General features: G+C 41.0%; 1 protein-coding gene across 7 annotated transcripts in view; it reads left to right on the forward strand.

Annotated features, from left to right (window-relative positions):
- Positions 1–16,477, forward strand: part of ARHGAP32 (Rho GTPase activating protein 32) — a 258,382-nt gene that overhangs the window by 111,213 nt on the left and 130,692 nt on the right. For 6 of the 7 annotated variants that reach the window (XM_075034899.1, XM_075034902.1, XM_075034900.1 and 3 more), the window contains exons 3-5: positions 6,633–6,724; positions 7,822–7,863; positions 8,239–8,323. In XM_075034899.1, the coding sequence (XP_074891000.1) occupies positions 6,633–6,724; positions 7,822–7,863; positions 8,239–8,323 (219 nt within the window). The remainder of the gene's footprint in view (positions 1–6,632; positions 6,725–7,821; positions 7,864–8,238; positions 8,324–16,477) is intronic. The other variant, XM_075034898.1, reaches the window with a different exon arrangement.

Consider the following 16,477-nt stretch of genomic DNA (forward strand, 5'->3'; position numbering starts at 1 on the left):
TATAGTAAATAGGTGCCCTGGACTAACTCCTCTGTAATGCAAAGTCTCAGGAATGAGAGGTTTCCCTTAATTTGCCAGCTCACGGCAATGCTTAAAAGTTGTTTTGTTTTTTTTATTTTTCTTATCCCCCCCTCCTTTGGAGGGGAGAAGCTGGGAGTAGAAAAAATACATCCTGTGTGGTCTTTTGAAAGAGAAGAATTCACTGTTAACCATGCCATGCAATAAGTACTGGCTAGAACAATTCAGCATTAACAGGGAGTGTGGAAAATGGAATTGAAAGTTCTAAACTCAAAAAATGATACACATTAAAGTATCTTCTTTATTGAATGCAGATTTCTTAGAAATGGGATTAAGAATGTGCATAGCCAGTATTCAGTTTCCCAACTTGGAAGCACTTGTCATTTTTTCATTGGCTTTCCTCTATCACATTTCTCATTTACCGTGAGATTTTAAAAGAATCTCTGCCTGGGTAACTGCTTCACCACATTCCACAATCCCTGAACTGAGAGCTAAATTAAAAAGTCGGTATTACCTCTAATTACTCCAGCCATTCTGGCCTTGAGCTGTGCCTGCACAGAAGTCAGTCCTACAGCTATCCTTTGGCACATCAGAAAGGATGTTTCTTTTATATTTGCAACAGGGATCAAAATATTTGCACAAGGTAAGGAGCTAAATGATGACTTCAATTTAAAAAAAAAAAACTTTAATGAAATTCATAAGGTTCAACTGTTTCTCATTCTGAAAAACATCTTGGTGCCTTTCTGTTGGATCTCAAAGCTGTTTCTTTGCACACAGTGGCTTGGGCTGCTGTAATCAGAGTATGCTAGACCCTTGCACTCGCAAAGGTATAATTTATCTGATGCCTTGCTCCTTTCTGAGTGAGGGTGCATAGCCAGCTTCTGCAAATATAGATGGGTACACAGGCCTCTTGGGTATGAGAACAGGAGCTTGTCCTTGGTTTGCAGCTTTGCGTACACTCCAGGTGGTTATTAAATGTGCCAGTGCTGCGCTCTGCTGATCAGACCCTGAATAGCACAGAAATTAATTCTTTAAGATGGTCAAATGGGAAATGCAGAGTTGGAGAAGGGGCTATTTATTTTTATTTTTTACTTCTTTGGTACAGCTGCTGTAGTATAATAAGCGGATATTTTTGTTTAAGCTGAGATTGTCGGACCTAGGTACATAAACCAGATGCAATTGCTTTTTCATTTTAAATGTGTCCAGATATCGAAAGCACCTCTGAAAAATCTAACTGAAGTGTGTTAAAGTGACACAAATATCCTGTATGAAAATACTTAGGAAACTCATTTGCATCCACTAAATGAATCAATGGAAAGTGGTAATATGAAGAACATAGCAAAAACATGCATTTCTGTCATATTGCCACCGTACCTCTGACATCTTTGGATTAATGTTGTGTCTTCGTCAATTACTGTACGTTTTTCCATTCAAAAAAGTGCCCCAGTTATAGCCTTCCTGTGCTCAGGTACATTTTAATGCTTTTAAATGCTTTTAGGGGTAGTGCTTGGATGGATAAATGCTGCAGAATTGGGACCTTTCATTTGGAGTTATTTGTAGTAGCTCAGCTGTGGTGACTTTCAGTTTAGTGAAAGCATTTTTCCTTTGCTTCGTTGCTTTATTTATTGTGGAGGACCAGGATAGCTGTTACAACATATAAAGTAAGACTAGAGAGAGCTTTCCTTCCCTGGAGTATGTTAGTGGCTGTGGAGCATGAAGTGGAGATGAACCATATTTCTTCTTTCGTTGTGCTTCAGGCTAACTCTTGAGCAGTAGTTGGTAAAAGCAGGACAGTGCTAATGGAGCCATCAGCTTTTACCTCGTAGTGATCAGGGCATTTTTGTAGGACAGTTTCTTTTTAACGTTGCAAAGTAAGCTCTGCAAAGAAGTTGATGCCGAGCCAGCTTTGTGTGTGTAGCTAGTTGGTACCCAAGATTTGGAATAGCAGTTGATGTCCTTTGTGCATAAACACCCGCTTCAGCTATCGAACTGTGTAGACTGGCTGCTGCAGTTCATCCTCTCGCTCCAGTTAAGTAGACTATTATTCACCTCAGAGTAATGACTTTTACTGAAACAACATTTCTCTTTCCTGCTGTTCTTCAGTGAAGAAGTAAAACTCTTTAACAAAGCTTTGGTTTTCTGGAAAGCTCAGGGGGTAGGCGGGAGGGGTTGGGGGTTGGTTGGTTTGTTGTCCCCCCCCCCCCCCCCCCCCCCCCCCCCCCTTCCTTTTTTCACCCTCCCAAGAAAATTGAGGGGAAATGAAGATGATGTAAAGGAAAGACTGTCATGGTAACCAACTAGCATTTTTAATCAGCTCTGCCATTTTTAGAAACAAGGCCATGTGCTGAAAGAATCCAGAGCAATCTGGTCCCTCCAAACTGGTTTTGGTGAGAGACTGATGGTAGGAAGATGCATAAATATTACTACCTGTCTAATAGTTATTCTGGCTTTGTGTTAACCTTGGATTAAGAGTAAATTTCTGCCTTCAGAAATCCCACTTGAATTCAGTAGCCTGGATACGTGCTGACCTGTCTAGTCTTCCGTTGTATCCAATCCTGTATATGGTACCTCTGCAGGGGTTTTCCGGTAGTATTGTGGAAAACCAGTTTACCAGTTACAGGATTGCTTGAGCTTGGTGGGATTCCACTGTTTCTTCTCTTCTTGTGTGTCCCAGTGTAAGTCTGTGGCTGTGGGTTTTGCATTGGTTCAATATTCTCCCCTGTTGAGGATACCAAGGTGGAAACTTTATCATATCGTGTTCACTGGACTGTTTCCTTCAATTTTACGTGTATTTTCAGATTGTGTTACGTTTCTGGATGTGAGGGAGGCGGGCTGACATGTTTTCTGATAAATGCAATGAGACTTTTTAGGAGAAAATCCTTTCATATTATGCAGCGGAATCGTTTGATATATATTATTTATGACTAAGGTTTTGTGTGCTAGAGAGCACAAAGCTGAAGTTTTCCAAATGGTGTCTCTAAATAGAAGGACCAAAAATTTCAAACTTAGGTGCTTAAAGCTAGACACCCTGATTGGTGAGAGCTCTCAGAATCCCAGGCAGTTTAGCAGCAACACCTGAAATTTGCACAAGTGATGTAGGTCCTTCAGGGGTCCTCCTGATCCCCACAGAGCAAACGGCTATAGTGATTTAAAAATGGACCATCCATTGGGAGGTGGGACAGACAGACAGGCGTTCTCCCAAAATTTCTTGGAGCAAACATTTTAGTGGGACCTGCCTGCCTCGCAATCGATGTAGGTATCTGTTATAAAATACTGAAGTTCTCAACTATTGTCCCAACTGCCTCAAATTAAAGTGTAGTGTTTTGTGGGCTTTTGGTAGGAGAATATGTTAGTTCAGGGGAGACTGGTGAAGTGGTGTTGCTCAAAAGCCTTCCACTGAAATGGAGAACTGAGGATCCTGATAAAGTCAATTGACTGTGTTCGGGATAGAGTCCTAATTTGTTTACCAAGTTTTGGACCAAAGCAGATTGATGCAACAGTGACATTAAGCAGTGACAATTGGACTAAATTTGCATAAAGAGATTTGCTATGCAATTACTAGGTTTCTACAGAACAGTCATGCATAGAAAATAGGGAAGTGAGAGGCAACCGGTGATGCTAGCTTGCTAATTTTCAGATGTAAATAATCCAACTCTTTCAAAATGATTTTTAAAATGAAATTACTGTGACACAAAGCACAAAAGACGACAAGTCTCATTTGGAGTGTTTTGTTTGTATTTTGAGAGGAGGGTAATCTAGGGTGACATTTTGCATGCCAGGTTTTGGATCAAAACAGGTACAAACTAGTAGTGAATAAAGTGCATTTATGTAGCTATGTATCTTTTGTTTAAATGGTTTAAATGGAAAGTAGTTGCAGTTTATTTTGGAGTAATATGGTTTCTAAAATTGCAATAAGTTTCTTTTTTGCTTAGCTATCTATCTATTCACCAAGTTTTTTCTGGTGTTAGTACCTCATACTAAAGATTTTAGCTTGCACAGGATCACCATTCTGCCCTTTTTCCTCAACAGTGAGACTTACGAGAGGTTGTCATTCTGCAGCAGAGTCCAAAGAGCTCAGATCTAACTGGAAAGGCAACTGAAGTTAATTACTGTATTGCATCTCACTGTAGTCCATTTAAATGGATACATGCTGTTAGAAATGGGAGAGGCAGATATCGCCTTCCAGTGCAATTTGGACATAACTCAACTGGGAAGAGGAGGATAATACAACTTTTTCAAAGAGAGATGCTGGCATTTAAGTCTCCTGGAGGTGTGAGTTTTGCCTACGCTGCTTTGAGTCAGATCCAGGGTAGTCTCTACCCACTGCTGCAAACTGGCTTGAAGCCCACGTTTTTCTGTCAGATTTGTTTATCCATTTTTATATCCCACCAGCTTCTACTGCTGATGGAGAATAAAAATTATTTTTCTTCCTACAGAAATTCTGTTCCTTACAAAATTAAGGCAAGCATATCCAGCTTTGCCTAAAAGCAGCTTACAGGAATGGCACATTTATTACTGTAATTAGTTATTTTCTTATGTAAAAGACCTGTAAGGTTTATTAAATCGGTGATCCTCTTAATGTTAAAAATTCACAATGAGACTCTCAAGTGTCCTATTATGTACTAAAGTAATTGTGTACTTAGTCAGTCAGCCAAGGATAGGTTTATTTAAGGGTATAAATATTATCCTTGTTTTTCTTCAGTGCGTGGGTGTGCATGTTCTGTACAGCTGTGGGACAATGCAGTTAAAGCACTGCTTATATTCAGGGCTGTGAAAGGCGCAACTGGGAGAGCGAGTGTCCTGGCTTCACATTTATTCAGTAATGTCGAAAAGGGGGACCTCGCTCATAATAGCTGCAGCATCCCTTTTCCAAGGGCAGCGCTGGAAATAACCAGAATTTGTCTGGATGAAGAGAAGGTGCTCTACTCAAGTCCTCCGTAAGCCGCAGCGATGTTGGTTGGATGAATGCAGCTGCCTACGGTGCATATCTGCATCTGAGCCAGGGTCATCCTGAATTCCCTGTCTCAAGGGGGAAATAGATACTCCTGCAGCATGGTTGCTTTTGTCCTAACCTAGTTGTCTGAACTAGGTGAACCGGACCCAAAGTGCCTGTTTATCTCCGGTGACTATACAAGGAGCCTCGGGTAGGTAACACAGTCGTAGCTGCGTGCCTCGTGCATGTCTGGAGTTGAATGAGATGAATCGCTCCCTCTAGCGCTGTTGCTGTTAGTTAATGAATACAGGCATGGTGAATGATTTAAACTTATTTACTGCAGCTCTGTGGTGTGGTGAAGCACAGGTAAATGTGACCCATGTCAAGCTAAAACGAGAGCTTCAGGGAGGGGAATAAGAAAGCTTCCCCCATTGTTCATCCTGTATGTGGGCTGCTAGGTTGAATTGTAATAGTCTGACTCTAAAGTTTTGGGGGCGAGGACCAAGTTGTTTCCATATTTTACACTGCAGCATACAACTGTATTCTGTTATATATAACAGCTTTTGGACTGATCACCTCTGTTTAGAGATCTTTTGGTGGACCAGCTTAGAAGCATTGGTACTGATCTGGATCGGGGAAGTCATCTCTTTACTCCTGTCATTACAAAATGGATTTGATGTAACACTTTTTTGTTCCAGGCCTGTGAGAGAAGGCGTGCTGAAGTGCCTTTCTTCCTCTTGCTTGAGCATTTGCTATTTTGGACGCTATTCATGTTTTTTAGTGCATTGTATAAAGCAGGAAAAAAGCTCATTCAATGGGTCTCACCCACATCGCTAATGAGCTAACTCTGGCCAACATCAGGGACCATGTTTTTCTCCTGCTGATCTTGTTTGATCACTGCTCTCTTCATCAAAGCCTCACCTCAAACCCCTCATTCCTCTCGAGCTTAGGGCCTGGTACAGCACAGCCAGAGACACACGTGGTACTGAGTGTTGGAGAGTCCCCGGTGATGGTGAATGCTACCCCAGCAGGGCTCACGGCTTCTGAAAAAGCAGCTGGAGGAAGGAGAGGATGGGAAAGCATGACAGAACAAATGAAAAGAGGGAGTTTGGAGTTCTGGCCTCAGTAAAGTAAAGGAATTTTAGTGATTAAGGAATTTTAATATGTTCATGCACTTACACCAATAGCTTCAAACATCTTCTTTAAAAGCTCACCTCCCACATAGAAGCGGCTCTGTCGTTAACTTGATTTTTCCACTGTATGAGCTATCCAGCTTCTTCCAGTGCCTCTGAATCTAAGTGCACAGATGTTTGGAAAATCAGGTACTTAACGAGGAGTCTAAGTATGGAGTTTAGACATATATGTTAGACTCCTACCTCTGAAAAATCTCCTATTTAGAAACTAGAAGTAGTAACAAATAAAATACTGGATCTCGCAGTTATTACTAAGAATTAGCAAGGCTCTGCAACATGGTTCAGGAAGAGGTAATCGCATTCGAGTCCGTAATCCTGAGGTTCAGTTTTCCTTGCTAAAAAGGCAGAAGTGCAACTTCTAGCACAGACAAGATTTCACCTGTGTTTGTATGTATATGTAAAAATATAGGGGCTACTGCTTAGCAGGCAGTAGTCTGTACCATGCAGTCAAATTTTAAGTTCCTTGCTTTTTCTTTCTTTTTTTGCAGGCAAGAGGTGCAGATATCCCTGACATTCCAGGGGAATTGCCACTCCGGACCTGTGGAAGCACAGCAAGTATGAAAGTGAAGAATGTGAAAAAGTAAGACCAGTGTTCTTTGGTTTTCCTGTCTTTGCTGGGATTCTAGTTTTGATGTCCTCGGTTTTAGCTGTTGTCCTGTAATACAGCTAGGGCATTTGGCAACAATTTTTGATAGTATCTTCATCAGAGCAACCAAAATCCATGTGAAATGAAGTAAGTTAAAACTAGCGTAGTCTAAAACTGGGGACATGAGAAGTTTTGTTGGCTCTCACCTGTTTCTGGCCATAGAAGCATTCTTTGCGTTTTGAACGTCGCTGCTACTGTATTTTTAAATTTTTGTGATTTCTTCCTGAAACTGATTAATTCAAAATAAAAAACCAACCCCAAAACCATATATATAAAAAACCTAAAGAGAAGCCCAGGCAATGTATAAATGAGAAAATTTCCCCTGTCTTGCTATGCTCTGGGAAGCTAAACCAGGACAAGTGGGTGGCCTAGATGTATTTTTCTATTTGATATTTTTTCTCTTTTCCTTTTTTTGCATTCTGTCCTGTATGTCTTCATTTGAATGGGTTTTGCACAATTTTTGGTTTTTAGGGGTATTTTTTCTTCTCTGATCTCCCAGATATTTTTTTTCCTATGGGCTTACGCTATCTTTCTCTCTCTGTCTCTTTCTCATTCTCTCCCAGAGAATGTAAACCAACTTATGCTTGCAGCTAAGGTTTCAAACCTCTAACCTGCAAAGGGGATCAAAAGTAATCAATACTACTCGACTTGTCTTTGCTAAGAATGCTGACTTGAGGACCAGAACTCCCCAATATTGATTGATCTCTACATTCAGATCACCTCTCTGTCATGCTCTGATGCTGTAAGGGAAATGGCTCTTTGTTCTAGTGCTGAGCAGCCAGATGCTGCATCTCACTTCCCACTTATATTCCCGTGGGAAGAGAGAGCTAGATAATGACAATCTCATTGGCTCACCACCCGAAATATCTATAGGAGTCTATAATAGCTTCAGTAGAAGCAAGAGCATGTTGCAGAGCCAGAGGATCTCCCTGTCAGCCATCATTGTAACTGGAGACACTTGGGAATAATTATGCCTCACTTTTGAATTTTAAAAAGGCAAAGGATAAATAGCGTTTGTTCTGCACCCTCAGATACATCAACCCGGGACTGATGGGCTGTGATGCCTTTCACAGGTAAAGTTCTACTTTCCTATGTGTCTCGTGTAAGGCTGTTTATTTGCACTGCAAAACTGCATTTGTAAAGGTAGAGCGGCTTGTCCCTGCACCTTGTCTTAAAAGATGTGGGCTTTGGTGTTGATGAAATGCCACATGATTCTTTAAGGATGCAATGATAAAAGCCACTTTGCAATTTAGTTTTCCTTTCTCGCTCAATTCCTTTCTCCACTGTTTTGGTGCATCACATCAACAAATCCCTCTGTTCCCTTGGCTTTAGGATGAGAAAGTCGTTATTATTTTATATTAGTAACTGCATTTTATAACGGTACTTGAAGCTGAGCATTGTTTCAGTGATTTGCATCTCTCTTATGGTGTGCTTTTGATGTGCTTCAGGTTATCCTTTACAAAGGGTCATTTCCCGAAGATGGCTGAATGTGCACATTTCCATTATGAAAACGTGGACTTTGGCAACATACAGGTGAGTTTCAGATTTCTTTTATATAGAAAACACCATTGTGTTTGGCTGCCAGCTAACCTGGGTCGGGGAGTCGGTAGAGTGACTTCCACTAAGGTTTGTTTAGTTTGTTGCAAAATGTTTAGTGATAAGAAGTTAAAGCAATAGTGTCTCTTTATTTGGAATTGCTTCCGTGTGCTGGGCCAGAATCTGTACTCAGCCATGTGGCCACCCCTTTGAGGTCGGAGACGATTTTATTTCCACTGGATTTGACTGATGTCACTGTTTTAAGACTGCATCAAACATTCGTTATTGAGCCATGTGTGATAACTGCATGCATATTTTTATTTTATGTGTGTGTATCTTTAAACAGTTGTGTGAACTTATTTATGTAAATATAAAGAATTCAAATTTATCCGTTCTCTTCATGTTATCTTAGCTCTGCATTGTGCATTGCTGTGTCATCAGAATACAAGAAATTGCTAGTCAGCCTGAGTTGCATTTCTAGGAGTGTGCAGGCTTCACTCCTTTGTGATCCATCCATCAGAAATATAGGGAGAAGCATTTTTCATTGAGCAGTACCAGGGAGGGCTGAGAACCAAGAATGACTGCTGGTTTCTCATAAACAGGGCACATCTTGTTCTGCACTTAGAGAAGCAGGAATGCCTCCAGCATCTGCCAGCCTTGTAGCCAAAAAGAGGTTACAACCTTTTCATTTGTAAAACATTTCCTGTAATATAGAGTGAATTATTTACAGCCTTTCATGTTTCCGTACTTGACAGTTTTGCAAGCACAATTATGCATCTGTTTTTTCTGTCTCTGCAAAATTCCAACTGAGAAGAGGTTTGGGTCCTATTCAGAGCTCGTATCTACTATTTTTCACACTTAGTGGCTCTAAGTAGGTCCATTCTGCTGAGCACGGGATGTATGTGCATTGGCAGACACGCATATGCACAAAGGCAGAGTAAATTAGGCAAAATAGTGGGCTTAAGAGGCCACCAGAGCAAAGAGCTCAGTTCTTAATGAGGTCTCTGGAAGACGGGCTGCTGACACAAACAGGAACAGTCCTCAGTCTTCTGAAGCAAAACCGGGCTCCTTTCTTTTCAATTTCTGTGCATAGGAATAGTGTGACTAATCTATGTCCTTATTTGTAGTCTCCTGGAAATTTTCTGATTTGACACTGCTAATTTTTCAGTCATTTTGGAGAGAAGTTTTATGTTGGAGTAGGTGTTGAGCAGGTTTCTGTGTATACACAGATGTTGTTTGCATCATGTGGTCCTCTGAGTTTTCCTTTCCATCATTCAGAGTTCTTCACACAGAGATATGCACGGTGTGCAAGCTAGGGAGAGATTACAACCTTCGCATGGCATTAGTATTTAAAGCATTTTAAAGGCAAATAATTTAATTCTTTTGTGGGTTTAAGCATTTCTTAGAATGTTTTAAGGATGACAGGGCATACTTGTAGGGTTGATACGCTGAGATTTTTTGTGTTCGTGAGAGGGAGAAGTAAAATCAGATAATATATTCTTTACAGACTTCCTTCGTGTTTTTCTGCCAACAAACCCGAAGCGTGTTCTGGTGGGAAGTTTCCACAGCCAGGAGCTGGTGCTGTCTAGCACTCATTTTTGCGGTGTCATTGCTGCACCTCCGGCTTTCCGTGCTCCCGCTCAGTTGTCCTCTGTGTTGTGCCCTCTGGCACTAGCAGAACACCAGTTGCCGTAACCAGTCTGGCTGAAAAACGGTAACTGGGGAAGGTAGCCCAGGAAGACAAAGTAGTACTGGTTGTCCAGCCACGTCAGGCTCCTGATGAGCTGTTTTCTCTCGCAGTGTCTGTGTTGCGAAGCCAGGGGGAGAACGGTGGACGACAGCAGCACGGGAGGGACTGTCATGAAAGTGTGACTGTGTGTGTGTTGGGAGGGTCAATTCTCTGTTTACACCACTACCTCTGAAAAAACGTACGTGCTTAACTACTCGCGCACCTAAAGCAAAACGTGTGCTTAAATAAGGTGAATCAGGCCCTAAGTCCCAGCTCAGTGCCTCTTGTCCCTTCCTTTTTCTAAGCAAGATTTCTGACAGATCCTCACAGTGTAATGACTTTTTTATACGGATAAAAATGTATTAAGAACAGAGCTTTGCTCCTGAAATAGAGAAGAGTAGGGCATTACAGTATTTCCTTGGAAGACCAGTATTAATGGTAAAATAAATGAAAGCTATTAATGCAACAGAAGTATTAGTTTATCGATTGTAAAATAGGTTCATATAGGGCTCATACATTTTAAGCAAGCGGCATTCGTTGATGGCTCCTTTGTGATAACAAGGTAGACTGGAGAATAGCAGTAGGCTGAAGTGACTTGTAAATGACAGCTTGGCACCTAATAGCGAATTACCAAGTTGCATCTGAGGGGTAGTGGGTGTAAACTCCTTTCAAAATCTATTCACTGTTAAAAATTTACATAGCAGAACTGCAGTATTATCTGGCTGTGTCAGGAATTGTGTAATGCTGTCTATTAACAGCCTGGCCAAATTTCAGATTGTTTTGTAACGTTTATGTCACTTATAATATGGTCTTGTGGTGTAATCAGTATTAATATCTTGGCATTTCACCTCATGAGATCGTTTTAAATTAACTTTCAGAGATGTATAAAAAAGGATTTGTTCTCATCTTATCCTAGCAGCATGCTAACAAAACTAGGTGCATTTTGGGATGTTTTTTTCTCTTCAGAAATGTTCAGCTATACTGCTTTCAACAGCAATGTATTTTGACCTTATCAGTGTCTGGCCAGCGAGACACTTGTTGCATTGGCAGGAAATAGTTGGTTTACCACGCAAAGTATTTGATGTCAAAGCGGTGGTTATAGGATAGGCTTTACAGATTGCATCAGTGCCAGAAATTCACTGGTATTTTGCTGAAATACCTTACATTTATTACTGCATTTATTTTTTAAGGCTACATCTTTGGTTTTTAATTTTATGATGAAAAGCCAGGCTCTGCATAATAGATTTATTTAATCTAACATTGGATCAGTGTTTAAGAGTCTTGTTAGCAGGAGCAAAACTGTGATTCAGCCTTGCTATGGTCTGTGTCTCCCAAACGAGATGTTATTAGCCCATGGCTAGAATGTGATTACTCGGCATTGGTTAGGTCGGTTCTGCTGGCTTCCTTCTCTCTTAAGTTCCGCTGCCTTTCCACAGTTCTTGGCTAACGTCCATCTGTGACGCCTCTCTCTCTAGAACATCAGAATTCAATTCGTTAACATACAAAGCAAGCGCTGCTTGCACACGTATTGCTGTACAGGGCATCTTAGTGTTCAGTTAAGCACTGAAGCGTGGAGTTAGAAGTCCTCAGCATCACTTCCAGGTCTTACGTTAAGGTAGAAGGGCTTACCGTGCATTTAACTTCAGAAGTGCCTAAATCATCCCAATGTAACTTAAAATAAGTTCACAATCAGTTTCTAAGGCAGCTTATTAAAATTAAGCATGATTTCAGGATCTGCTAGTTGGAAAAGCTTCCTTCTAAGGGGGCTTGAGTCGTTCCAGCACATCACAGTGTACTGCAGATAGCTGGACTAACACAGAAGGAGTTGATGTGTACACGCTAAACAGCGCAGCATCTTCCAGACACTCGTTTGAGTTGACATTCAATGCATGAGCATGGTGCTCAGCCCAGGCTGATTTGATTGCACGTTCCAGATTTTGGTTTTTAGCTGTAGAGCTGCTCAAGGTAACTCATTCACGTGAGATTTGAGTATCTCAGTACAGCAAGTGTGTCACATAGTGGGCTTTAGGGCCGGTTAATACATAGGAATTGAACTATTTCAACAAAACCCCTATGTCGCTAAGTTACACAAAATAGAATGATTCCCCCCAACGTGGCAAAAATGCGATTTTGCTTAGTGCTATGTGCCATGAATATAAGCAGGAGAAATAGTGATTAGGCATTCCGTAAATATCTTTGCTTCCTGCCAGATATAAAGACTTCACTTGAAACAATTAAGAAATTATCTTTAGGTGAGTAGGTTTTAGTAATGGAATATGGAGAGCTGATCAGCTCTGTGCTTCCCAGATAATATTCTTTGCTCCCTGAAAAACCCATTGCTGAAGGAGAGAAAGTGCTGCAGTGCACATTCATATCACTTCAGCAATCTTGCATTTGACACAGATTTACCCCTTGAAACAGCACGGTCTCTCTCTCTCTGTGTTTGCGTTTATGTAGCTGCCTTCTAAAAATAAAGCCCTGTCGGAACAGCATTGGATTACGATGCATGGAAGATCCTCTCCTTATCTGTTAAGCTTTGGCATTGCAAGTGGCAGGAGCGTGTTATCAGTGGTAAAGGAAGTATTTGAACCAGAATCACTTCCGCCTGTGGAGGCATCAGCTGCCAGGAATTCCTGTTACGAGCTCAGCAGTATTGTTTGCTGTTTGAATGCCTTTGGCAAGCTGCGGCCTTCCAGCCAAGATGATGGGCTGCCTTTCAGTGGTGGCCGCGGTTTGCGCCTGTAATTGTATTTTCCTGAGGTGTCCGAAGAGTTAGAAGCGTTGCAAAGAGCAGTTCAGTTCTTCTTGTGCTTTTTGTCAGCAAAGCCTCTTGAGAAGATATTTCTCGGGGTCATCTTCTTTTGGTTTGCCCCTTTTTTTTTTTTTTTTTTTTATTTAATAATATTCTAGGGAAGGGGGTGCAGAGGGGAATTGTGCTTGTGAAGGTGTCTCTGTTAATTATACAGTAAAATTTTTTCCTGAGATGTATTGCAAAGGAAACAAAAATCACGGTAAAGCCTGACCAGGTGCCTTCCTCTGGAGTTAACTGGCGTAGTTTAAGATGTTTCTGCCACAGCTAAAAGCAGTCCACTACATAGATCAGCTAGAAACAACAGGAATGGAGGAGTGCTCCCTGATCTGTGTCTGTCTGAAGTCGGACAGCTTAGCTCGAATCTCCTTCCATCAGTGATTTTAAACTAAGACTGCTCGCTGCCTTCAGTGTAGGAGGGCTTCTTCATTCCCCCAGCTCTTCTGTGGGCATGATAATTTTCAGTATCTTGGCAGTCATGAGCAGCTACAGGCTGTAATGTCTTCATTTATTCCAGTCATTTGCAAAGTGTTTAAAAAGAAAAATATATTTATTTTAAAAGGTGAAACATGAAACAGCAGTCCCCCCACCCCAATCCCTTTTAAAAGATGGAAATACATAGTAAAAATCACAAAACCTGGCCTGAATTTTGCTCTGTGTTTGTGCTACAAAGACAATTTTGCTGGGTTTTGCTTTGTCTTTATGAGTATGTGAGGGGTTATGACATGCATACCCATACTGCATACAAAGTGGTGCTCCTTTTTAGCCTTTCATCTCTGGATGCTCTTAATCTCCCCCCAAAATGACTTTGCCATATTCTGATACGTTATGTTCCCCTTCTTTAGCCCAAGGCCTTCCCCTCCTGTTCTCTGTCTTTTCCATATGGTTTCTTTACTCTTGCGTTCTAAAGTGGTAGGGGGAGATGTTGCAAGGGCTACTTTAAGGACATGGCTATATAAAAACAACTATGTTCATAGTGTAGGTGGAAACTGCTTCTATTAACTTAATAATTCCAGCCACAACTCCCTGAAAATTGGCATAGTCTTCTGCCAAGATCAACAGATTTTTAAAATTTGGAGTCTCTAGGCCAAGCTTCTCAATGCCAAAAAAGTTAGGAAAATATTCGAGTAAGTTCACCTCAGTTTTTGGATTCTTCTATTTCCTGGTCTTGCATCCAACTTGCCACTAATTCCTCAGAAAAATTCTTCCCTGGAACAAGATCACACCTGTGTAATTTCAGCTTGCTTGGTTTTCTTCCAGTGAAATGGGGAGAAATCCAGCATGGGTTTTACAGTGGAAGGGTAACTTCAAGTATGGAGAGTATCTCTCCATGAAACTTTACTATTGCTGCTCGCACGTTTACTACTTGTTTTACAGTCGTTGCTCGCTGCGGAGAAAGCTAACAGCCTTATTAGTGATCAAGCTTTAATGGGTAGAATGAATGTAAATTGTCTACCAGTCATTAAAGCCTGCTCAAAAAACTGGCAGGATATAATTTGAAGGCTAAGCAGGTCCTTCTGCTGGCCCTGTGGTCATCATTTTGCTGAAGGCAGTTGCCATGGCCTGAAGGAAGAGGGGGATTGCTGACGTGCGGTGGGGGGACCTGCTCAGAGGAGCTTGTTGGTAAGGGAGAGCTGTCTGTCTGTCTCGCTGTCTGTCAGAGTGTGCATGCTCGTGTGTATTTGGAGGTGTAATGCTGAAATGGATGGGAACAGCCAGGTTCAGTCTGCTTTGGGCATATGCCGATGCTCCCTTGTGGCTTTAGCTGCTAAGTCATTTTTAAAGCATATTATACGCTTTGCTCTCTCACCTTTCTCCCTTTGACTGACAGTTACTGAAATTGTTAATTTATAAATGTTTATCTTTTTTTATAAAGTAAAAGGTGATTTGTCTGACATTACTCAACTGGCTGGTCATTGAGTTGCCTGTCATAGAGAGGAAAGTTTTTTTCAGTTAGTATTTATCTAGATTATCTCACTGTCTGATTCCACGCATGTTCTTTATTTTAAGCTGTTCATCTAGGTGTATAAATGGAAGGGTAGACTATAACTCACAAATAATTGTTAAAAGCAAATGAGATTTTACCTGTTGATTCAGTTGAACAGGTAGTTCTGCCCTTTTTTTTTTTTCTTCTCCTTTTGCCTTTGGATGTTTTTATGAGTTTATATAGGACAGTTCATTTCTCCACTAGGTTTGTGTCACAAGAGAACAGAACCCAGCGTGGTGTTTCTGTATCTGGGACAAAATGGCAAATCTGGGATGTTCTGTTTATGAAAGGATTTTGAGTATTCCCCGCTTTGTGTGTTTCTTCTCTGCCTTATTAGTATGAGAAAGAAGATAACTGTGCAAATTTGGATAAGCAATTTTCTCAGACTTGAATATCTTGAGATAGGTATCTTCTCTTCCTCTCTTGCTCGTGTGCTGAGTACTGGCAGGCCAGAACGGTTTCAGGGAAATCTGTGCATACTTGGCTCTTCTTTGCAACTGGGGACTTGTGGCACTCCATTTGGAAATGTTGACTTCCTGCAGGAATCCAGCTTATTTTTTCTTCCCCTGGCTTTAACACTGAAAATGTAGCACACTTGTTTGTGGATTTTTAGTCTTTATTGGTGCATAGTGGCTACTTGATGGCATGAGTAAATCTTAAAAGTGACTGTAATAAGCCCAGCTGTTAACTTTAGCATTGACCTCCTGCTGTTTGCCACCTTCATAAATCATCTTTAGCAGTGTGTCACAGAAATGTATAAAAATTGTTTTAATTAGTAACTGGAACAGAGTTGTGTTGGAAAATTTTTCTTCCCTGAGGTTTAATGACCTGAAAAAAACAGAAAGATGTATTACATGTATAATTAAAATATATTAAAAATGTGAAAAGAATCCGTGGGCTCCAGAAAAATAATCCCTATTTCACTAGTGTTTCATAGTTTGGAAGAGGATTAAACCCCTTATGTTTTTGTATATAGCAAGCCATACTGTTAACAGGAATGGTGTTAAAATGCAGCATAATATTGTACTCATAGATCTGCAAGCGTGCCAAGCTGGTGTGATTTTAATAACTAGCAAGCTTCATGTTGATACGATCCCTGAGATTTACAGAAGCAGGGGTGTGTTTTTATTCGCCAGTGGAGGTTTGTCACGCCAGTGGATGTATGAGCTGTTAAACTAAACATCTTTGGGAACATTTACATTTTGTGTTTACTGTACCTGCTTACAAAAAGGGTAGTTTGTTTAGTTTGTGCTTATGTGCCAGAATTTTGAGGTTTGATGACAGAGTTGACAGCTCAGGAGTAGCAAGTTAGGCTACAGATTTTTAAACTGTTCATTCATTAGCTCAGCTTTCCAATGGGGGGTGTGTGTGCGTTTGTCCTGTAGTTATAAATGTTTTCACTCATTTCCTGGTGAAGACGTACAGATAGGATATAATCTGATCTTGCAAAATCTGTATTCCCGACTGTCTCGGCTTTGAGATCTCTTGCTGGTTAAGGTGTTTCGGTTTGAGCAGACCAGATATCCTTTGTCTGTCTTGCCAGGTATGCTCTCTATCCTGGAACCCTGCGGAGACCATTTACTTGTGATGGTTGCGTGATCTGGGTTCCAGGTAGTTTGCAGTCTT

This window comes from Buteo buteo, chromosome 9 (assembly GCF_964188355.1).
Source record: "Buteo buteo chromosome 9, bButBut1.hap1.1, whole genome shotgun sequence".
Lineage (NCBI taxonomy): Eukaryota > Metazoa > Chordata > Aves > Accipitriformes > Accipitridae > Buteo > Buteo buteo.